Consider the following 24570-nt stretch of genomic DNA (forward strand, 5'->3'; position numbering starts at 1 on the left):
GCCAAAGATTGTACCTGGTTTCACACTTAACATATTGACCCTACTATGCATTCATTCTTTTATCTAAAACAAACAAACAAAACAGTTTTTAACAATAAACACCATAGACTTATCATGATTTAAAAAATAAATAATGGGTTGGGGATTTAGCTCAGAGGTAGAGCACTTGCCTAGCAAGCACAAGGCCCAGGGTTCCATCCTCAGCTCTGGGGAAAAAAAAAGATAAAAAATAAATAAACCAATACATAGAACGCCCTGGCACAGAGCAGAGCATGTGCTTACGTTACATATGTTTATACTGCTGTGATGAAATACCTGACAGAAGCAACTTAAGGGAGGAGAGATGGTTCAGAAGCTGTAAGTCCATCATGGCAGGAAAGGCAGGATGATAGACTTGATGTGTGGCAGTGGGAGCGTGCAGTAAATGTTTGTACATGCCACTGAGCAGAGCAGAGAGAGTCTAGGCCCAAAGCAGTCATCCCCAACCCTCCCACCTCCTCCAGCTGTGTCTCATATCCTAGGGTTTTTACAACCACCCAAAACAGCATTACCATGTAGAGATAAAGTGTTCAAACCCATGAGCCTACAAGGGAGATTTAATATTTACGCCAAAATAGGAATGTAGTGTAGTGGCTCATACCTTAAACACACACTTAGGAGGCAGAGGCAGTAGGATGTATGAGTTCCAGGTCAGTCTGATCCACATACCTATTTCCAAGCCAGCCAAAGCTACATAATGAGAGCCTGACTCAAAAACAAACAAACAAAACGCCAGCACGGCCAGCATCTTAGTTAGGGTTTCTATGGTGAAGAGACACCATGACCAAGGCAACTCTTATAAAGGACAGCATTTAATTGGAGCTGGCTTACAGTTTCAGGGGTTCAGTTCATTATCATCATTGCAGGAAGCATGGCAGCCTGCAGACAGACATGGTTTAGGAGGAGATGAGAGGTCGACATTTTGATCTGAAGACAGCCAGAAAGAGACTGTTTCAGCAGCATCAATTAAGCCTGGGAGCCCTCAAAGCCTGCCTAAAGAGTGACACACTCCCTCCAACAAGGTCATACCTCCTCATAGTGCCACTTCCCATAGCCCAAGCATATCCAAACTGCCACAGGCAGTAAATTCAATTAAATACTTACACTCTTGGCTCTAGGCTGAGAAATTCAACCCTCTAAAATAGAAGTATACAGCAAGGATGCTGAGGTTTAATACGTTATTTCAACTGGTTAAGATACATTTCTAAAACATGCAGATGAAAGCTACAAGCAATCTAAAAAGTAGGACTTTCCCCAGCCTGTCTGTCTACTGTACACTTATATAGGTTCTCCACAGCTTGGGACTGCTCAACAAAGGAAAAGACTAAGCCAATATAAGTGGGTACCAAAATGATCTGATAGTTTGCTGCATTTTGGTTCTGACAAATGCCTTAAAACTTTTGGTCACCAAGTTTCTAACATCTGTATGCTGTTCGAATTAATACACAGCACATGACATGGTATTAAAGAATCTTTCAAAGGGTTTTTATTCTTATTTTTTGTATATATGTATGTGTTCTCTTTGATCATGTATGCCACATGCCGTACACAGGTGCCCATGAAGAGGGCATCAAATCTCCTGGAGCTGAAGTCAGAGGTGGTTGTGAGCTGCCTGACATGGGTGCTCGGAACTGAACCCAGGTCCTCTGCAAGAGCAGCAAAAGCTTTTGATATCTGGATCATATCCACATTTCCAAAGGAATCTTTTTTTTAAAAAAATATTTTTTTAATGTCAGCACTTGGGAGGCAAGGCTAGCATATCTCTGTGAGTTCCTGGTCATCACAGAAATATCACAAATTTGAAGTCTGCTCAGACTGTGTAAAAAAAAACCTGCCTTAACCAGTTTTTTTTTTTTTTGAATGCCAAATAAACAGACCAAAACCAAACATTTTTAGGAGATGGGCATGGTGGTACACACCTTTAATCTATCATTCAAGAGGCAGAAGCAGGTGGATCTGTTTGCATTTGAGGCCAACCTCAAATATATAGTGAGTTCCAAGTCAAAGGTACACAGAGAGACTTCTCTACAGCGTAAGGAGTTAGAGGTCATCCTGGGCTACAAGAAGACCCTGTCTCAAAAACAAAAACAAACAGAAAACAAAGAAGAGAGCCATAAATGAGCAGCCGTGGAACGATAATCTTAGGGCCCTAGTTAAGAAATTAAGAGTGTGAACCTTGTGTGATGACCAGCATAGTAAAATATAACTTTTGTTATATTGACTACGTATATCTACCTTATGGCTCAAGACATCTGCCAAGGATATGACTTATGAAGCAATCACTCAACTGTCGAGGCTCCAAATTTCTTGTGGTAGGACTCCCTGCTGCCACCTTCCCCTTCCCATTTTGTGTGCCCTAAGAACTATCCAGTAACGCTGCCTAATGTGTAAGCGTGCAGAACTTTTCCCAGCATAGCTAAACCCAATTCCTTGACTATTATCAGGAACTGATAAAGAAGTTTAGATTGTTCCCGGGAAAGCACTTTAAAAAACGAATCCCAGCCCTGAGCAGCGTCCCTTAACCTTTCCTGTACAAAATGACCTAATTCAGTCACGGCTGCTGCACTAGAATTGACTTCTGGAGGTGAGCGCAGCCGGTTGTAAATCTCTTCAGTAAATGCACAGGACAGGATCGGGCTGTCACTTGACGTTTCTTCTTCAATCAGCCAGGCCCACCCGCAGATCTCGCCTGCGGGTTGAACCTGGAGAGCCCAGTCTCTCACATCTGTCCTTTCGCTGAGCCTGCGCTAAACGTGCTGGATGGACGTTGGCCACACGGGCGCGCCCTGGAGCACAAGAGCTGCGCGGCCTTGGGCGCCCTGACAAGCCACGCCAGGATTTGTTTGGATCTTTCGTGCTCGAACTCGTCATTCTCCTGCCTCAGTCTTCTGAGAGCTGGGCTCTCAGGCCTGCGTCAACACCCCAGGCCTAACAGGAAGTCAGGGACGCACCCAGACAAGACCCAGTCTCAAAGTCGCTAGACCTCTAGGCCGTAGGAAGGCAGACGCCAAGCCAAGGCCTTAATTCCAACCTGACTCCACCCCCTCTACCCCACCCCAGCCACAGCTGCGCGTGCGCAGGTACGTCACGTGACGCCATCCCCGGGGCCGGGCGCTGCGTCTACGGAGAAGGGCGGGGCGGAGTGTCACGTGACGGTATCCAGCCAGCCAATGGATACGCGTAACGCAGAATTTCGAATGTGGCGGCGGTAGCTGCGGAGCGCGGCGGAGCGGGAGGCTGCATCTGCTCGTCCGGACCTGAGTGGCCCCGAGGTACGGAGCAGTACGGGCGGCGGGATTGGAGGTATCTCTCCGACCGGACGACGCGTTCCGCTCGCGAAAGCGAGCACCCCCAAATCGACAGGGCTTTTGCTCAATCAAAGTAGCAAAAACTTTTTAGATAAGGGCCGGAGGAGGGGATGTTCTCGCTGACTAGCACTGTCTAGCACGCACAAGGCCCGATTTCCATCCCACTGTGCTCGCGCACGCAAACAAACTGTAATTAACTTAAACTCCATCAGTTATTCATTCTGTGTGTCACTCAGATGCCTCCTGTGCAAACTTTCAAAACTTGATGGTGACCCACCCGTTCTTATAAGAAGTCGTTGCATTTATTCTATTGAACTCCCCTCTTCAATCTATCGTACATACATTGGTAGAAATAAAGGCTTAGATAAGATATACAGTACCAATTTAAGGCTTCATTATGCGTGGAGGAAAATAAGTCCTGGTGAGAATACTCAAGAAGAGATTCAAGAAAACAACTAAGAGGAGATGAATCAAGATAGTTCTTGTGGTGACAATTATATGCACACATTGTGGTTGGCAACAGTTTACAATTTTGAGACCAGGAAGTCTGTTTTGCTTGAAGCACGCTACTGTTTTTAACATGAATACATGTTTTCTCAGCCCCCAAATTACTAGAGAAAAGCTGCCAAACAGAAACCCTATATATGGGTTCTGAATATATATTGCTTCTGAACTAATACTGTAATCCTAAACACTAAAGGTTGGCTATAAACATTGTAAGAAAAGTAAGCCTGTTTATGGCTCATACATTTGTGGTCCCAGCTACTCAGGAGGCTGAGGTAGGAAGGACACGAGAGCTCTTAAGTTCAAAACCAGACTGGGGAACAGCAATATCCTGTCCCAAAATAATAAGTTCCCATAGAGCCTAGAATGTTGTACGCCTCCAATGAATATTTACTATAAGATGAATAATTGATACTTTCTGGAGTTATTTAATACTTTCCTATGAAATAGTAGAAGATAAGGTTATGGCAAAAACATGAATGACATTTTATAGGATTTTTTTTTTCTTATGATGGCTTGATTCTAACATCTTTTTTCTTGTTGTTTTGTTTTGTTTTAGATGAATTTCACTATGTAGCCCAAGCTTAAATCTATGACCCACCTGCCTTAGCCTTTTTAGTAGCTTGAATTATTCTACAACACCTGACTTAATATTTCTAAGCTGAAAATCAAAATTATTGCTTTTCTTGAAGTAAGTTTACAATTTAGTCTTTTGTAATCCCTTCTTGATGAACAACCTGTGTTTGTTTCTTAAATTTTATATTTAAAAATATCTGAGAAGTGTTCATTGGTTTTTTTGTTTTGTTTTTAATTCAGAGACAAAGATGGCTATGGAAAGGTGTCAGAAAAGGTCCTTTCAAGATACCCTCGAAGACATTAAGAATCGAATGAAAGAAAAAAGGAATAAAACCTTGGCGGGGATTGGGAAACGCAAGTCCTTTATTGTTGCACCGAGCCAAGTACCCAGTAAGAGATTTTTATGTGTTGTCTTCTTCCAGCAGTCTTACTTTGAAAGTGTGGCATTTGTGTGTGTAGTGTGTGTTCTTCTTTGTGTGTGGAGCACAGTGGGGTGTTGCTGCAGTAGAAGTTCTGGAGTCCTGCTATTAATCTCTGCCCTGTTTCCCTGCAAAGGGTCTCTCACTGAACAAGGAACTATCGTGGCAGCCAGTCAAGCCCCAGAGATCCTCCTGTCTCCACACACCTTCAACACCTCCTTCCCTTCCCTCCGTCCCGCCACAGCAGATAGAGTCACCAGTGTGCAGGACCACACCTGGCTCTTTAGGGGATTTGACCTGTGGGCCTCATTGGTTTCTTAGCAATCACTCCTAGCCATTGAGAGAGATCTCTAGCCTCTGCTTCATCTTCTAGGTTGAGGCTTAATAACTGAAATTTTTATCTTATAGCTAACACTTCTACACTACTGAGATATTACCAAGATAACAACAGGTTGTTAGTTTTGGCTTTGGAAAATGAAAAATCCAAAGTGAGAGAAGCACAGGATATCATCCTGCAACTGAGAAGAGAATGCTACCACCTCACATGTCAGCTGTATGCACTGAAAGAGAAGCTAACTTCCCGACAAGGTGAAGAAACTGCTCAGGTATGTTCAGTACAAAACTGTTCTGTGTAGTTTTGCTCTATGCAGTTCAGCTTTATGTAGATTTAGATATGGAAAATATTCTAAGTATTCTTCGGAGAGTCACTTTTTAAAAAAAATACTTCATTATATTCATTTACTCTGTGTGTGTGTGTGTGTAGTTCAGAGGATAACATTAGGTGTTATATAGAAATAAGTAACATACATATATGTGCCCTCACATATAATGTGTATATAGACGTTATAGAAGACAATTGTCTTTCTAGAAGGTGCTATTTCTTCCTGAGTGTCATGTATACCTGCGATTTTGTGATTCCAGAACTCAATATGCTTGCTAACTCAGAAAGATCCAAGTTATGGGTCAACCTGAACTGCACACTGAGACCTCATCTCTAGAAGAGACTTTTGAAGCCTATGTATGATTTCATGACTTTTCTCTTAAGATTCCAATTACTTTTTAAAGATTGTTTTCCTTCAACACTTAATCTTTTCTCCTCCTTTTTCAGTTATTACAGGGTAAACCTAATGGTTTCTGAATCTTCCCCATGGATTTCCAGTTTTTAAACAATTCCTTTTTAATTGTGTGTGTGTGTGTGTGTGTGTGTGTGTGTGTGTGTGCGTGCACGTGAGTATATGTATGTGAGTGGTGCGAGTATATGTATGTGAGTGTGTGTGCACATGAAAGCCAGAGTGACATTGGATCCTCATCGGTGTGGAGTTACAGGCATTTTTGAGCCACTTGAAATAAGTGCTGGAAACCAGACTTGGGTTCTCCCAAAGAGCTGTCACACTTGTAACTGCTGAGCCATACCTCCAGCCCCTACTTCGCAGAGTTTTTGCTGAAATTAGAAGAACCAGTATTCAGTGACTACTTAATGACATAAGCCTCAAAACAGTAGGGGGGGGAAATTCTATTATTCTCGTGCCTTCAATGCCATCTATTGATGATTTTCAGTAAAGTGTATTGTTACTAGTTAGTTGCTGATATACACTTAGCATTTAATATAAGGTGCTTTGCTTTTTCCCCTGTCATGCATGCATGTGATCACTTGTTGTGAGCCATCCTATACCTGTGCTTCAGTGCTCAAGGTTGATTTTTCAGTCGTAGAGAGCTTAACGTTGTTTCTTTGTTTGTTTCTGACAAGATCTCAATATGTCGACCAGGCTGGTCTCAAACTCACTGTGTAGACCAGACTGGCCCCAAAGTCTTCCTGCCTCAGCCATCTAAGTGCTGCCATGCGCAGGTTGAGATGTTTTAGTGTAAGGTTTTCTTGGGCTAAGTCTGTAGCTCAGAAGTGGAATACTTGTTTAGAATGTATAAGGTCCTGAGTTCATTCGTCCTCAGTGCTGCAAAAGTAATTGTGGAAAAAAGTGAAAATTTGGAGCCAAAGGCATCATTGGGTTTGCCACCCGTTGATACAATCCTGATGAGCTGAGTCCAGTCATTGGGACTCAACGTGGTGGAAAAAGAACTGACCCCCTCCCCCCACCAAAAAAAGTTGTCCTCGTGCCTTTCCCCCAAATAAGTAAATAATGTTTTAAAAATGTATAGACAAAGAAGAGAAGTTTTTAAAACATGTTTCTTTTGTACTACCATTTTCTAGTAGTTCCTATGTTTTATAGTAAATCTTTATATTTTATATGTGATATATTTATATTATAGTTAAGAGGTGTAGTGTCTGTAGAAACTCTTGCCTTCAAGGTAAAACCACTCTTGGTCAGGTTTTCATCTGTTTTTTTTTTTTTTTTTTTTTTTTTTCTTTGTTTCTCCCTCACAACAGAACTTCAAAAAGAAAAATGGGGAAATAAAAAAGGGGGGCCAAGCATGGTATTCATAGCTTTAACCCCTGCATTGGAGAAACAGTGGCATTCAGATCTCTGTAAGGGCCAACCCCAGCCTGGTCTACATAGGGAGTTTAATTTTAGGCTGGCCAGGTCTGTATAATAAACCCTATCTCATTTAAACCATGTGCTCTGTTGCTGTGTCACGATCACCAAAACTTGTGTGCTGCCATTTGGCTTGCCCTTGTTTCTTAACCTTGTAGGGATATGCAGTCTTTCTTCTTAAAAGTATTGATCCATTAATTTTCTTTCCACCAGACGTGCCCTGCATTCTCTTCCTACATTCCTGCTGTTCTGTGTTGTCAGTTTTTTTTTATTTGTAAGTGTTTGTTGCCCCGAGCACAAGTTAAATCCTACCATGGTTATGTAATTGACTTCTGGAGACTATCAAATTCAAATATCAAAGCCTAAACACCGATGCAGATGTATACACTCAGAGCTACTACTTGATTTTAGAAAGTATCTCAAACAGACTTCTACAAAGCTCAACTCCACTTTCCAGTTCTGAAGGAAGCTGTGCACTTCTTTCTGCCTTTCTCCCTGTCTGGTCGGTTGTTCTTGATTCTTTCTGCCTTTCTCCCTGTCTGGTCGGTTGTTATTGATTCTTTCTGCCTTTCTCCCTGTTTGGTCGGTTGTTATTGAAGCCTGGTCTGTCTTTGTAGCCTGGGCAAGCCCAGAACTCAGGCTGAAGCCCAGCTAGCCTTACACTGATCTTCTTCCTGCCTCAGCAGCAGAGTGCTAAGATTAAGCTGTGCCCAGTTCTTCCTCCATAACTGATACTCATCTCAGTGAAGTAGCCTGCTCACTCACTCCGACCATCACCCATCCACATTCAATCCTTGCACGTGGTTGGACTCCTCTTTTCCTAGTATTCTCATCTACTCAATGTTGAGAATGATAGAACCCTTGACAGAAACTCCTTGGCAGCTCGCTTAACTATGAATATGCCACAGACCCCTCCGGTTCTGCATGTAGTGGAGCCATCCCACAGGCTTTACCACTAGAACCCCAGCTCCAGACCTACCTAGTCTCCTATCTTCATTTGCTCTGATGATCTCTTAACCCTTTCTACTCAGGGTCCCTTTTGAGTCATGCTTCATATGGGCCAGAGTGATCTTTTCAAAGCTGATCATTTTACTGCCTTACTTAATATTTAAATGAGTTTCCATCACACTTAGACTAACCTTCCTATCTTGCCCCTTTGCTAGCTGGCTAGTAGATGCACACCTCCCACTGGTCTCAGTTTCTGTGTTTTAGTCACATTGGCCTATGTTCTTATCAGGACTTGTCCTGATTCACAACTTCTGCGTTTGCTGATTTCCCTGCTTTCTCTTCCTCCTGCTCGTCCAACAGCTGACTAGTTCTATTTTAGGTCAGCATCCCTGTGCCATAGAGCTCTCGACTTTAGTTGCTCTCAATTCGTTCTTGTGTTGCCTTCATAGCACTTTTCACTGTGTAAAACTCAGACATGTGTCTTCTTTTCATTGGGAGGAGAGGCACAAGTGCCACAGTGTGCATGTGAGAGTCAGAAGACACCTTCCAGGTGTTGTTTCCTTCCACACTGGGTTCCACAGATCCAGCTCATCACGAGGCTTGCATGTCAACTGTCTTTACCTGTGACCTATCTTGCTAAATCGTTTTTACATTTTCTCTTTATACACTAAAATGTAAGCTTTAAGAGGCAGAGTATGGTGTACACTGGAATATAAGTTTTAAGAAGCAGGGTATGGCTTACACTGGAATATAACGTATAAGAGGCAGAGTGTGGTATACACTGAAATATAAGCTTTAAGAGGCAGAGTATGATGTTTCAGCTATTGGAACCCTAGTTCCTGAAACTACATGGCAGTGCTGCAGACTGTCAGCAAATGTATTTGTTCATTCAACAATACATTAATAATGCAGAGTACATATGCATACTTCATAGCAGTACATACTTGTGTTTTTGTTTTAATATATTAACAGAACTGGAAAGGACGTCCCTCAGAAGTGGTCTCCAGCATTGACAATACGACCAGGGACTTGTCAGCAAAGACCTTACAGTGAGTGCCAAGTTCATTATTGTTTCTATTAACACTGATCCATTTGTTAAAGGAAATTGACATTATTTGTGTCCACAGTCTGAGGCTTTTTCTACTGGGAGTATACTTAAGAGAATTTGATACTCAAATACTATTGTATATAGAAAATTAGAGCTGTCTTTTTCTTTTGTTTAGTTGCTTTAATGACTAAGAATTAGAAACTTTCTTTTAACTGTTTTCTTTCAGTCTAGTTTTTATGTGTGTCATATTTTCATTTTAGGAAGGAGTCATTATTAAAAAGAATATTTTTCCAGTCCTAAACACTGTCCAATTTAGCAGGAAGAAAATAAAGCAAAACACCTCTCATTGATTAGTTCTGTTTTTCCAGATTCATATGCTGATCTCTTCTCTTTGATTATATAGATTTTATGTTCTTTCTTTTGGTTTGTTTTTGGTTTTTTTGGTTTTTCGAGACAGGGTTTCTCTGTGTAGCCCTGGCTGTCCTGGAACTCACTTTGTAGACCAGGCTGGCATCGAACTCAGAAATCCGCCTCTGCCTCCTGAGTGCTGGGATAAAAGGCGTGCACCACCACCGCCCGGCTTTTACTTTTGGTTTTGGTTTTGGTTTTGGTTTTTAGTTTTTGGGTTTTTTTTTTTTTTTTTAATGTTCTTTCATGAACTATGGAGACTTAATTATATATATATATATATATATATATATATATATATATATATATATGAAAATACCCATCTCTTTTGATCAAACATTTTTTTCAAGCAATGTATTTTGATCATTTACCCCTCCCCAAACTCCTAGATCCTCTCTGCCCAACCAACATTATGGTCATTCTCTCAAGAGAAAGAAAAAAAAAAGAAAACAAACACAAAAATGAAAATCAGAACAGGCAAAAGACCAATTAAAAAAAAAGCCAAAACAAAATAAAAAATATACTGAGTCTTTTCCGTGCTTGGCACCACTCCTAGGTGTGGAGCCTGCCCTGGCGTGTAGTTAATATACCTAGAGAAACTTGATTGGAGAAAACTTATTTTTCTATTTGCTGGTATGAAATATCCAGCTTTTAATTAGACCACTTAGTGAGTTTGACTAACAAGTATAGCTATAGATCCAAAACTTTAGATAAAATACAGAATATCACACTGAGTTGTAATCCCAGTGTTTAAAAGACTGATACAGGACATTCAAAGATAGCCTGGGCTACATGGCTAAACCTTGACTTGAAACCAAAAAACCAGGAAAGCTATAGCATATGGCTTCATTCTGCGTAGACCTCAGCCTTGGTGGTGCTGCCACAGAGCTGAGGTTGCCCATGTGCTGTGCATGTCGCAGGGTGTGTGGCCCCTCGGCCTGTACCACTGTGCCAGGAGCCACTCCCTCCCGAGCTGTTAGGACAGACAGTGTTTCCAGATCTTGGCAGATAGTGCCAAGAGTGAGTGCCATAGACAGTATCGTTAGCCCTGTTAAAATCTATCTTTCTTACAGAAGAAGCCATAGTACCATTTCTAGCCCCACAGGTCACTATGTAGCTTTAGTCCTTTTTAAACTGTTGGATTTTAAGATCTGACTAATGAAGTTAGATGAAACAAGGTAATCAGATTTTTATTAGATTTCAAGATAATTAGTCCCCTCTACTTTATTACCAAACCTATATTTTAATTTTTATAACATAAAGTGTACATTTTTTACAAAGAATAAAATTACAAATTATCAGTTACAGGTTTTAAGTGGAAGAAAACTTGGTTCATGAAGCAAAAATTAGTGGAAGTTTTGAAGACAGTAAAGGAGAAGCGGCTCTAGTTGACAACATTAACGCATATACCACAGTAGAGCCCTACTAGGGACGCCAGGGTCTGAAGGGCTCAGTGACTGTCCCTACTGTGACGGGAGATTGGATTATGTCACATTTTCAGAACGCACTATCTACCTTGATTTGTTTCTTTCAGTGAGAGTTAATACTAGTTGAGAAAGAAAAAGTATATCAGGCCTCATGTAAGCAACATCATCAGTGTGTGGGGATTTGGACTAGAATTTTGAAATGATACAGTAGCAAACTTATAGCCTGGGAAAATGCTAAATTTCTTTTGACATAATTGCTGATATTTCTGTTTTTCATTGTTATTCTTTAAGGCAAATTGCTGTTGAAGAAACTGATTGTCCCTACCAAACCACAGGTACGTCAGGTTAGAAAATCTAAAAATATTGATCATTGTGGATAAGCAACCTAATTTCATTTCATTTTCTATCTTTTTATCTTTTTTTGTTTTGTTTTTCGAGACAGGGTTTCTCTGTATAGCCCTGGCTGTCCTGAAGCTCACTTTGTAGACCAGGCTGGCCTCGAACTCAGAAATCCCCTTACTCTGCCTCCCGAGTGCTGGGATTAAAGGCGTGCACCACCACGCCCAGCTTCTTTTTATCTTTTAAGTCTACTTGTCTGTTTTTCTGTTCCACATAACTTTGTCTTACGTAGACTGATATAAGGCATAGGTCACCTGCAGTCCCAGCACTCAGGAGGCTGAGTGTCTTGGTTACTACCCCATGATGAAATGCCATTACCAAAAGTAATCTGGTACAGGTTTTTTTGCTGTTGTTTTCCACTCATAGTTCCATATATAGTTCATAAATTCAGGAACTCAAACATGGCAGAAACCTAGAGGTCGGAGATAATGGAAGAGTGATGCTTACTAGCTTGCTCCTCATAGCTTGCTCAGCCTGCTTTCTTAAAGAACCCAGGACCACCAGCCCCAGCATGACACCACTCACAGTGGACTGGGTCCTTCCACATCAATCACTAATTAAGAAAACACCCCACACTCTCACCTTCCCTGAATCTTATGGAGGCATTTTTTTTATTGTAGCTTCCTCCTCTCAGATGACTAGCTTGTGTCAAGTTGACATAAAGCTAGCTAGCACAGTACAACAGTAGGCTTAAGAGTTCTAGGTCTTCTGAGTACGCAGTTGAGACCCTGTCATGAAAAACAACACCAACACATCGATTGATTGTACCCAGTCTATAAGAAGAAATTGTGGTTGTATCTGTAGCTGAAACCAACTGCTTCCTGCTGTAGCATTTTACATAAATTGACTTAGTTAACCCTGTTGCAGTCTAGGAATATAATCTACTTTCTGTAGCCTCAGGGAAAATAAAACATCTGACCAGAAGGAATGGAGAGGACACCACTTTGTACTAAGTGGTACACAGCATTGATGAAATTTGGTAAGCTAAGTCAGATGAAAACCCTCCTGTTTCTATAAATACAGGTTATATTTATCTGAAAGGCCTAATTAGCAATTATCCAAATCTTAGTCACTTTGAAAAACTAATTTAGCTTCCGTATATTTTCCTACTTCAGACTTTTGAAGTTTTCCTCTGTGTTCACAGATTAAACAGAAAGGCTTTTTCTTTAAACCTTGGAACAAGAAGCACATAAAACCCCTCTTAAAATGTATGCATAATGAGTATATATTTGCTTATGTTGGGGGTATTGTTTTGTTCTTTTGAGACAGGATCTCACTATGTACATCTGGCAATGAACTCAAAAGTGATCCTCAGCCTTCTAAATGTTGGTATTAAAGGCTGGCACCAGACTTCAATTCTTGTTTTATTTTGAGACAGTGTGTCATTCTGTGGCCCAGGCAGTCCTAGAGCTGTGTAGCACAAGCTGGACCTCACTTGAGCTGCATCTGTCTTCCAAGTATGAGCTACACACATCTAGCTTTTCATTCCAACAGTATTTTTAAGTGCTGATGTAAGCTGTCTGTTGTTCAGTGAGGAGTAAATGGATGTTGAGCTGTCCAGGTCTTTATTTATGTATAGGAAGTACAGAGAAGCTATTGAATAACTGCTGCAACTTTGAGTTCTAATGTTCTTGGAATGCAGATTTCTGAAGCATAATACTGTTTTTCTCATTTGTTTTTTAAATGGTCAGAACCAAGTCCTGCTGTTACTCCAGAGACCTGGGGTTGCGATTTTGATTCAGGTGAAGTTGAGTCTACTGATGAAGTCTTACCCAGAACTATATCTATCCGTCGCCACTTAAGGAAAGATTTTAGTAATATAAGCCACTCCACGACTTTGGAGGATTGTAAAGCCAGTCCAAGAGTGGCACAGTCTCCGGAAGTTAAAGGAAGTGGATGTAGAGAAGTAACCATAACCCTGCATAGACTTGAAAATGTTTGTCTGTGGAACAAAGACCCAGTTAACTTATGTTCTAGACTGGTTAACCCAGCAAAGATTACTGAAACAGAAGCCATTTTATCATCTAAACCGGAACAAATAGAAAGCAAGCATAAACGTGCACAAAAAAGAAGAGCAGAGCAAAGAAGAACCAACCAGAGATGCAAATCAAAATCCTCATTGAGGAGTAAGGGAAACAAAGGCAAAGATAAGCAGGGTTTATCCCCTACCACACTGGATGGAGGTATTGGTTCCTTCGATGCTTACGATTTTAATCTAAAAGGGACGGTCCACCCCACCCCTTTCCGACAAAAAATGAACAATGGCTGCAACAAAGAAACCAACAGCAGCAACTCAGAAGTGAGTGACCTCGAATGCAGTACCTCTGAGGATGAGTCTGATGACCTCTACCTGCCTCCTTCCAAGCGCTTGCAAGACTACACAGAGTCAGACAGACCAGTTACCAGGCCTCGATCTAAAAGAGGACTTCAGTACCCAGATGGAAAAAAGATGACGGTGCTGCCATCTACAGCTCCTACTGGTAAGCAGGGTGCTTTTTTGCCTGTGTTTTGAATGTTTCTGCTAAATGGTTGCCCCTGATGTGGATGTAATCTTAGATACTGTACCTACCATCTGTTACTCTGGAGGAGGTTAGAGACTTCTCATCTGTCTCTCTGTAGGGGAAGTTACAGCCTGATTAAATAGTAGGGGGCGGAAAATGGAATGCGGCTGTGTTGTTGACGTAGTGAATCTTACAGGAGTATTGCTTCCCACAAACTGGATTCTTATCAGCAAAGGAGGCTTCGGAGTAGTGTGACAGGGTTGCTGTGGTTGGTTTGAATTTAAAAAAAAAACTTTACACTCATGAAAAATAAAACCTCATTTTAATAGACTTATATATTTAATTTACTAGGAACCATAACTTGTTTTTCTAGTTGTTGGTGAGCTTATGAGAGCAAAGAGTTCTTGTCTCATCTGTGCTGAAAACTTTGGCTGAGAAACTCTTCCTTTTCTATTATCAAAGTGGATCCGTGTTAGTCATCAGCCTGCACCTACTCGCAAAGACTCTGGGAGTTAGGATTCCTGTGGCAATAGCTCCATGCTGTCAGGTCCTATCATCTCCAAAATGTTGTCACATTGTAACAGCTCAGTCAGCCTGCTCAGTTTGTTGAACCCAGATATTAAAACTTGAACAATGAAACTTTCCTAGTGGAACAGCTGAGCAGTGTAGCTTGCAAGATTCTGTTTTTAAACAATATATCATGGGTATTCTTTCCACTCTCAGTAGCTGTTTCTCTTTTTCTTAATAAATCTGTTTGCTCTACCTTAGGTAAAAATAGTATGATGGGGCTGGTGAGATGGCTCAGCGGGAAAGAGCACTGACTGCTCTTCCAAAGGTCCTGAGTTCAATTCCCAGCAACCACATGGTGGCTCCCAACCACCCATAATGAGATCTGACACCCTTTTCTGGTGCATATGAAGACAGCTACTGTGTACTTAATTATAATAATAAATAAATGTTTTTAAAAAAACCAGTATGATGATAGAGTTGAACCAAACTGGCAAACTTGATAATTATTGAAGTTGAGTAACATAGGCTTTCAGTGAATTACTGTTACTTTTTATGTTCTTTTGAAAATAAGAAGTTTTGAAAAGAAACTGAAGTAGTTTGACCCCAGACTTCTAGCATTACCAGAAAACAACCATCAACACAGATTCTATCCTATCTCTTGAATTAGAATTTGTTAGAACTTTGCCTGTGGTTATAAATACTTAAATTTGTGAAGCATTATTCTAGAATACAGCAGCTGGTCTAATCCTGATGTTTGGAGGTACTCTATGCAATTAATATTGGAATTGAATATATTGATGGGGTTAAGAGGACAGACTTAAACCAAGATATTCTGTAGACTGTGGCTGCTTTAGTTTATCAAGGTTTTCCTTTTTATTCCATTGGAGATTTTCTTACAGTGTTCTCACTATGCATAGGTACCTGGCTCCCAATATAGATTTAGCTCTGAGATAGGGGACCTTGATGTTTATGATTTAAGAGGCAACTGGATATCAGGGATAGAGGAACCTGGCTGGATGTTTATTGTAGAAGAGCAACCTAAATCTCAGAGATGGAAGGAACTTGATGTTTATGGTGGGAGAAACATCTGAATTTTGTTAACATTAGCACCAATAGGAACACATTTTATCCTGGTCTTCACGGACTGATTGAGAGTTCTTGTGTGTTTAATGGAATGAATTGAAGGACCTTTGTGGTCAGTGGGCCTTCAACAGTGTTACAAACTTTGGTGTTGAATGAGACTAGTGCCTTAATGATTCTAAGTATTAAAGTGACTAAAATGCAGTGTCTCGCCTTAAACCAACTCATAACATTTAAGCTTTTGAGTTTTAGTAAAACATCCTGTTGTAGCTAGCACTTCTTTTTGTCTGTCATAGTTTCTACATTATCTGGATTAAAAGGAAGAAAAGGCAATAGAAAGATTTGTAATCACTAATTATGAAGTGCCAGATATTTTTTTGTGTTTACAATATGTAACTTAGCACAGTTTTGTTTCTGTGGTTTTTATCCACTGGTCCATATTTAATAAATACTGTATCATAGGTGTCCCACCTGAGACTCAAGAGTCACCTCATTGTAGCCTAAAGGATGTCACCAATATCCTGCAGTGTCCTAGAGTGAAGATCAGGAAGCTTTCTCTGCCTCCAAAACGGCGTGAAGACAGCCCAGCAGTGTCTCTGACTAAACGCAGGTGTAGCACCATCAAAAGCTATAAAGAGCCAACACTCGCTTCGTGAGTATTATTGTGTGGACTCATCTGTAATGACCCTCCTGGGAGGACTGAAGACAGTGCTTTAGTCATGAGTGTATCATACTTGAGCGTAAGACTGGCATAATGTTAGAATAATCCTGTGCTGACTTCAAAGTCGTATATTTGTAATCATGTAATCTCAATCTCTCTCTCCCTCCCTCACTCTCTTTTCTCTCTCTTTTTACTTACAGAAAGCTAAGAAGAGGGGACCCTTTCACGGACCTGTGTTTCTTGAATTCTCCTATTTTCAAGCAGAAAAAGGGTATGAGATGTCCTAAAAGAAAAACAAAGCAAACACAGTAACTCCTTTGATTAGCTACTGTTTAAGGTGATCCTTCTTTTTTACCTAATAAAATATTATGAGACGGTGCACAATGGGCAGAACCTCTACCAGGCTCTGGTCAGGAGGGTCTCTTGGACATATACTTTGTATGGATTATTACCAACATCTAAAACTAATCCATCATCCTTATTTTTTCCTTAAGCAGGAGAATTGCAGAGTAGAAAACTTGCAGTGTAGAAAACTTACATAGGATATAGATCTTTCATAAATCCTTACCATCACAGTAAGACATAAGTGGGTGAGGATCCCTTCTGTCATTGATTCTTTCTGTAAAATGTGTATCGAATGGTGATTAAGAGAATTAATGAATTGGGTTCTGGAACAAGGTAACTGTTGTGAACTGTGAGTACAATGCTATTCCTCAGCAGAATAATAGCACTGTCATGGACCTCAGGCTAGCCCTTTGTGCGGTCAGTCTACAGTGTAAATAAAGGTGTATTGAATAAAGGGGCTTCTGGTTTTGATATGTGAACAAAATAAAAGTATCCAGTTCAGAAAATTGAATCTTTATGTGTGTATGTATGTCTTTAAATCATTGTAACTGGTCCAATGTTAAAGATGAAGCCTATGATGACCGCCATTGTGTTTTCCTTTTGCTCTTAATGGTCAGTTACTCTTGATTATCTTCCTTTCTGGCCTTTACCACTCCCATCTTAGCTGGAACCTCTTCTGTCTTCCCTGGTTCCCCTTTTCTTCCCATTAGATTTGTCCTGTCAAGTTTTCCCAACTGCAGCCTCCAGGGCCAACATCAAGGCATTTCAATTTTCATTAAATCGGAAGAATGTTTGCCTCCTATGGGCAAGGCCCAGGGATAAATCCCACTCAAACAGGAGATTTTAAGCTATCAGAAGGGCCTTCTGGTGGTCATCTCAGATTTTACCCACAATTGCATGGCTTCCTACATTTACCATCAAACTAAAAGTGTGTCTCTGTCACTCATGTGCATCCCTCTCGCCCATCACAGCCTTACATTTTAGCCACTGTTTACAGCGCTGAGGATTGGACCCACAACTCTGTGTGTGGTAGGAGTAGTCACAGCCATCCTCAGCCACTCCATTTATCATTTTCTAATGTCACGGTATCTTGAAAGTAACCATTTTAGCCTAATATAAATGCAGTTAAAAGTCTAGTTTCAGCCCAGTTGGCTGCATGTAGCAGTGATTACCATAGTACAGCCTACATAGAGAAAGGCTCTATGTGTTTTGGACAAGCTAAATTTAGTTTTTCTGTAGTTAACATAAAGTAGAAAATATTTGGATTAAATTTTGCTACTTGGCTTGCAGAACCTCAGATATTTATTTTCTCCCCTTTTGTCAAAAAAGCTTTCCAAAGCCTGCTGTGTTGCATACGTGTAATTTCAGCACTGTAGAGGCTGAGTCAGGTACTACGTACGGATCTCAAAAACCAAACAAACAAAAATCCACTTCCTGCTATCGACATTTAAATGGCTACTTCATAGGTCAGCATGTCTAGTGTCACCGTGACGCTCACTCACTCCATGCCAGTCACTTATCTTAAAGCTAGTGTTAGGCCTTTAGTCTTCTTCATCTTTCTTTATTCTTGCTGTAGTGTTTACTCATGGGCTATTAAGGGGTTTGTGTCAACATTTTTATGAAACATGTATTTTTATAAAATATGTATTGTATTATTTATGTTTATAATTGACTTAAGAGTTTGAGACTTCCCTGGTTGGTAGATACAGTTATTTCTGTGGTTGTATAATATGATATAAATAAACCAGACTTAATGACCTCTTTTGAGACATAGTCACCGCTTACTTTTTACAGTTACAACTAAAAGTTACAGCTGCAGTTAATATTCGGTAGTTCCCCAGGGCCTGGTGTAAGGGCAGGCTCCGCAGCAGGCTGCTTCATGATGTCCAGCCAGATCCTCCAGCATTGGACAGGCTTACCTGTTGATCTCTTAGCTCAATTCCCTGGTGGTCTGTCCCTTCTCTAGTAACAGTCTTAAAAGCTGGCATTTAACTGTTCTAGTTTGTTACAACATATAAGGTATTAAGAGGAACAATTCTACAAGGAGATCCATGCAACAAGCAAATGGAGAGAATTAAACTTTTATTCCAGCTTTATACTTCTAGAAAAGATGGAGAGCTATGGCTTAAAGGAGGATTCATTAGGTGTGCTACAGCCACATGACAGCACTCAGTGGTCTTGGCATCAATCCTCTTCAGTAATTGATCGATAAGGAGTATCTGCCAGAGATATAGAGCAGTGGAGACCCTGACTACTGTACCAAAAAAGTAAAATAACATGGAGATGAATATGTATAATTTATAAATAAACTGAGACCTAGAGAAGAGTGGGAGACAGTAAGCAGGGGGACCTAAGCCAGCGAGGTGGCTCAGTAATAGCACTCGCCACCAAAACTCATGACAGGACATGTAGCGGAAGCAGAGAACCAACTACACACACACACAAGCATGCACAATGAGTAAGTTCATAAAAATAGGATCTCTTTTTTTTTTTTTAACTATAAACGTATAGGGTGGAGAAGTTAGCTCGTGTGTAAGAGGACATCAACATGTCTCCCCCCACCCTGTACCCTCATCCATTCCTTACTTGGGAGAGTCTCAACTAAGCATACATGTAGTCTGAACATGGGTTGACATTACCATCTGCACCTCTCTCCCTTCCTGTCACTGGTGAGAATGATCCCAGGGTTTTGAGCATGAGACGGTTCATGCCCCTTTTCTACCTGTGGTCTCAGAAGCCTGCCTTTCACACAATTGTTTTCGATACTACAAAAGGCTTAAAGGGCAAAGCCCTGCTTCTAGCTCAGGAAATCATCGAACATCATAACTGCTACTGGATCCTCTCACCCAGGTTATTATTGAGATGTTATTGCTTGAGAGAGAGTTGTGAGGATGGTAGCAAGATTTTGCTGAAAAGACCCAGAGATAGCTGTCTCTTGTGAGACTATGCCGGGGCCTAGCAAACACAGAAGTGGATGCTCACAGTCAGCTATTGGATGGATCACAGGGCTTCCAATGGAGAAGCTAGAGAAAGTGCCCAAGGAGCTAAAGGGATCTGCAACCCTATAAGTAGAACAACAATATGAACTAACCAGTACTCCCCAGAGCTTGTGTCTCTAGCTGCATATATATCAGAAGATGGCCTAGTCGGCCATCAGTGGAAAGAGAGGTCCATTGGTCGTGCAAACTTTATATGCCTCAGTATAGGGGAACGCCAGGGCCAAGAAGTGGGAGTGGGGAGGGGGGGCGTCTGGGGGACTTTTGGGATAGCACTGGAAATGTAAATGAAGAAAATACATAATTAAAAAAATCATATGCATTTTGTCTTCTCCCCATTCCTTTGTCAGATATAAAGTGGAAATAATAGGTTGTTTTTAAACTTCTGACATCATTTATATGAACGAAATTTTTTTCAGTGGTAGTGGTTTAGTGAGTAAAACAGAGGAAGTATCTTCCTTCTGACATTCCAGCAGACTGGATTTTATCTTATTTTCAATTATGTGTATATATGTGTGCAAGGATATCTGCACATGAGTATGGATGCCTGTGGAGAATAGAAGATAGAGGAGCAGCAGCTGGAATGACAGGCATCAGATGTGGGTGCTGGGGAACCAACCGTATGCCTTCTGGACGTGGGCTTCACAGCTCTCGAGCAACACAAAGAGGGTTTGCTTTACATTGTTTTCCTTTGTTTATAAAGTTTCCTACAACTGTGGCAAGTCTAGACATGTTCACAAAAGCTTAAGAAGTAAAGACTAACAGCAATGGATGCTCACACCAGGTGGCACATTGTTCTTTTTAACTTCAGACTGTTAGAGAAATAAAACATAACACCAGACAGAGCTTTTCAAAATATAATTTAAAACTATTTTGTACCAGTACAATATATTAATTTTACAAATGTAAAGTTTTTGTCGGCCGTTAAAGCGTTTGCAAAAACCACATTCTACTTCTGCTTTATTGCACAATATCTATAAGAAAATATTAATTTTAAATTAGAAAACATAAAAATGCTTTCAATATAGAAGAGACCATCTGATTTTAAAGACAATACTCTTTAAGGATGTCTACCCAGGAAATAACAAACTTTCACAGGATACCAAACTGGACAGACACTTCAGCGAAATCGGTACAAAGCTGTTTTAAAACCAGTCTGAGACACTTAATGCAGCCTGTATTATCACTCTTCATTAATAGTCTAGATACCACTCAAAGTGTTCCTTACATTTCCCAATGTTGAGGCATCTTCAGTGTGATCTTCAGTGAACACTATGAACATATAGCATGCCTTCCATGTCAGAAGCAGCACTCGGGAGCAATGCCAGGATATTTTCCTTCAAGCACACTACCTCTGCAAGCTATTTTTAATGACTATTAGTGACCCAATATAATTTATGCTGATAGAAAACATACATTAAATACATTTTTAAAACCTCAGCCTTTACAAAAAAATCAGTTTATAAATTTGCATCATAAAAATTAGTGTCGAGACCATTAAGGTGGCCTTCATTTAATATGGTTGTATATTAGTTGGTTTTTCCCAGAGTTGGGCTGGCAGGTGTCCCACTTTTCTATGTAGTGTAATTAGGAAATAAATCCAAGCACTAAGCTGGAGTCCCAAGACAAAAATGGTTAATAAGATTGTACAGCGAATGTTAGTGGGATATAACCCTGGACCAATAAAACAATGTAGGTGTTAAAATACTGGCCTAAACTTTGGTGAGAATTTAGTTCACCTCAGACAAACATAAATCTGGAAGTGCAAATGGGAAATGTTCACATAGACACTGCTAATGGGGTTAAATGTACCAGAAAATACAAAGAATCCTTACATAGTGAAGCAAGGCTCCCCTGGGTGCGTGTTTAGGCCACATGTCTTAACATTAACTCAACCTCAAATGTTTTCAAGCTAACACCTTTGTGACCTGGGAACGGATCTTTTAGAAGTTGGGCCCTGCACAAGCAAAGTCAAATATGAGATGGACACACATCTGCCAAGAATTATTAAATAGTGGTTGTGCACTCTCAAGTCTGTAATAGGTAGACAGAATGATCAAAGCCCCAGGAGCTTATAAAAAGTCCCTTCCTTAGGAGTCATAGCAGCCGCTATTGTGGAAGCTGCATTTTTTTTTCAGAACTGCTCAAAGCACCTCATCTAGATGAGTGTTTTAAAAATATATACTTATAAAAAGTCTACAATGAGACTTCAAACATCACACAGTTCATTCACAGCACAGATGTATCACGGACCCTTTAAAGTCCTTCAGAATAAAATAAACTCTCATGTTCCATTAGAACAAAATGGAGACATTCATGGCTAAACTTTTCTCTAGATTACCCCAAATCTTGGTACTGTGTGCAATTTCCTCACATACAGGTTTTGAGGAAGCCCCTGATCATCTACCATGCAATAGTCAGCTACTGGACATGCCAGAGAAAAATTACATGATAGTAGTAAATAGATTAAAATCTATTGCTCAAAATTAAAAAAAAAAAAAAAATCTATGATTTCCATTTAAATACGTCTCTGAAAAGCTAAAAGGAGGTTTTGTTTGTTTTTCAAAAGTGCTAATTATTACAAGTCTCTTCAACACATGATGTACAATTAAAAAAAAAAAAAAACAAAGCAACCGAAAACCTAAATGACCTGCTTTAGGCACACTGCTGATGTGTATCTAAGGGAAAGAAATCACTTGTCAATCAACCCTGCTTCCTTAATTTTACTGAAGAAGAACTTCTCCAGGATGCTGGCACATTTGTAGTACTCGCTCTCGGGAGGGTTGTACTCCTTGCAGTTGGTGAACACTCGTTGCAAGTCTGCCATGAATAACTTCTTAGACACATAGTACCTGTTCCTGAGGCGTTCACTCATGGTTTTCAGATCTGCACAGGAAACAACAACATTAGCGACTGTTGACTCCTCCCTCTCAGCAGCTGACAAGGGGGACGTGGGAAGAAATCTACACTCTTGATTTGCTTACATCTTTATTGCTCTGATGCCATATTAAAGAAAAATTCTTGGGAGTAAGCAAAACCAATTCCTAAGTACTCTACTGAAAAGGATTTCTTGTATAACACTGCACAGACACTGACTTTAAAAGGAGCATCAGCAGGCATCTGCTTCCATCCCTTGTTGTGCACCAGGAGGCTAAGAGACAGTGGAGGACTCCTGGGTGCTGAGTGCGGCAGGCAGAGCATTGGCACAGAATCTTTGATCACTAAAAATGATGAGGCTGAGCTCAGTTCACTAAATTTACAGTTGTTGTTGTGGGATACAAAGAAAGAAATTAATATCATATTTGCAAATACAGTGGTTTTCACATACAGTACTAAAAGTAAAGCAACTAACTTTTGGTTGAGGGTCCATCAAAGACGTCAAAATGACCAACTTTACCAAATAATCTACTTACTTATTGTTATTTCAATTATATAGATATTTTGTTTCTGTGTATGTCTGTGTGCCACATACATACTTAGTGCTCTCTGAGGTCAGAAGAGGACATAGAATCCCCTAGAACTAGAATTAAAGAGGGTTGGTTGTAAGTGACTACGAGGGATGCTGAGAATCAAACCCAGATCCTCTGGAAGAGCAGCCAGTGCTCTTAAGTGCTGAACCGTTGCTCCAGCCGAAAATAATCTATTTTCCCTCACTAAAATTAATAGTACATATTGTTCCTGCAGGGGACCTGAGTTCGATTCCTAATACCTCTGTGGGACAGTCCTCATTAAGGAAAGAGGAAGGAAGCTGGGCCTCTGGGTGAAGTGGTTTAGAAAACTAAACCACTAGGGGATACTCAAAAATAAAGTGCAAAAAGAATGAATCACGAGGAAAGCCAGCACCCAGAAAGCTGAAGCAAAAGGACTGAGTGTGAGGCCTACTCAGTGATACTCCGCCTCAAAATAACCAGTCAACACAGGATGAAACGTGCGCAGAAGCATGATCTGATACAAGGTTGGGAGCTGGAGAGGTAGCTGGGGAATTAGACCACTAGCTTGCCAAGGACACGGGTTTAGTTCCCAACATCCACACGTGGCCCACAACCCTAACTCCCATCTCTCAGTCCAGTTCCAGGAGATCCAAGGACCCTTCTGTAACCTCTGCAGACACTTCCCATGCGCGGTATACGTATATACATGCTGGCAAACACTTTTACACACAAAATTTTAAAAAGACCCAGCAATCAGATAGATCTCTAAGTTCAAGGCAAGCTTGGTCCACAAAGTGAGTTCTAGGACAGCCAGGACTATACAGAGAAACCCTATCTTGAAAAATAAGTAAATACATATATAAATATATATACATACATACATATATACATACAAAACATTTTTTTATTGAAAAAATGAAAAGCCCAGAAGTTGGTTCAAAGCTCTTCAAACTTTCTTTGAATGGGACTGGTTACAAATCCAAAGGGTTGCTAGCAGAAACAAAGCTCAACTCACAGAAGGCTTCAGCCTTCCCAAAGAAGTACAACTGGTTCATCCCTCCTTCCACACTTGCTCTTATAAAAGGGTAACATCTTTCTTCTTCCAGGCATCTTAGATTCTATGAACTGACCAAAAAGGGGAGGGAGCATGTAAAATAAATATGGATGGCTAGTGAGATGGTGACAGTCTTTTGTTTGTTTTTTGTTTTTTGTTTTTCGAGACAGGGTTTCTCTGTATAGCCCTGGCTGTCCTGGAACTCACTCTGTAGACCAGGCTGGCCTCGAACTCAGAAATTCGCCTGCCTCTGCCTCCCTATTGCTGGGATTAAAGGCCTGCGCCACCACACCTGGCCCAGGTGTCAGTCTTGATGGAAACCACATGACAGAAGGAGAGAACCGACTACAAGTTGTCCTCTGTCCTCCACACATGTGCCATCGCATTCACATACACATATACAACAAGCATGTGTACACACACACAC

General features: G+C 40.6%; 2 protein-coding genes across 2 annotated transcripts in view; one reads left to right on the forward strand and one right to left on the reverse strand.

The window, feature by feature from the left end:
* The first annotated feature begins 3247 nt into the window (after positions 1-3247).
* On the forward strand, positions 3248-16650 carry Sgo1 (shugoshin 1). The gene is made up of 9 exons (XM_029470905.2): positions 3248-3311; positions 4411-4542; positions 4668-4817; positions 5255-5451; positions 9256-9332; positions 11458-11501; positions 13257-14045; positions 16119-16308; positions 16518-16650. Exons 3-9 carry the CDS (start codon positions 4676-4678, stop codon positions 16627-16629), a joined length of 1551 nt encoding a protein of 516 aa, XP_029326765.1. The 5' UTR covers positions 3248-3311; positions 4411-4542; positions 4668-4675; the 3' UTR covers positions 16630-16650.
* A 3851-nt stretch (positions 16651-20501) lies between these two features.
* Kat2b (lysine acetyltransferase 2B) overlaps positions 20502-24570 on the reverse strand; it is a 100303-nt gene continuing 96234 nt past the window's right edge. The window contains exon 18 of the mRNA XM_085833154.1: positions 20502-22544. Coding sequence (XP_085689280.1) covers positions 22351-22544 — 194 coding nt within the window. The 3' untranslated portion in view covers positions 20502-22350. The remainder of the gene's footprint in view (positions 22545-24570) is intronic.

The sequence above is a fragment of the Mus caroli genome, unplaced genomic scaffold (genome assembly GCF_978045245.1).
Source record: "Mus caroli unplaced genomic scaffold, Mus_caroli_1 scaffold_18, whole genome shotgun sequence".
Lineage (NCBI taxonomy): Eukaryota > Metazoa > Chordata > Mammalia > Rodentia > Muridae > Mus > Mus caroli.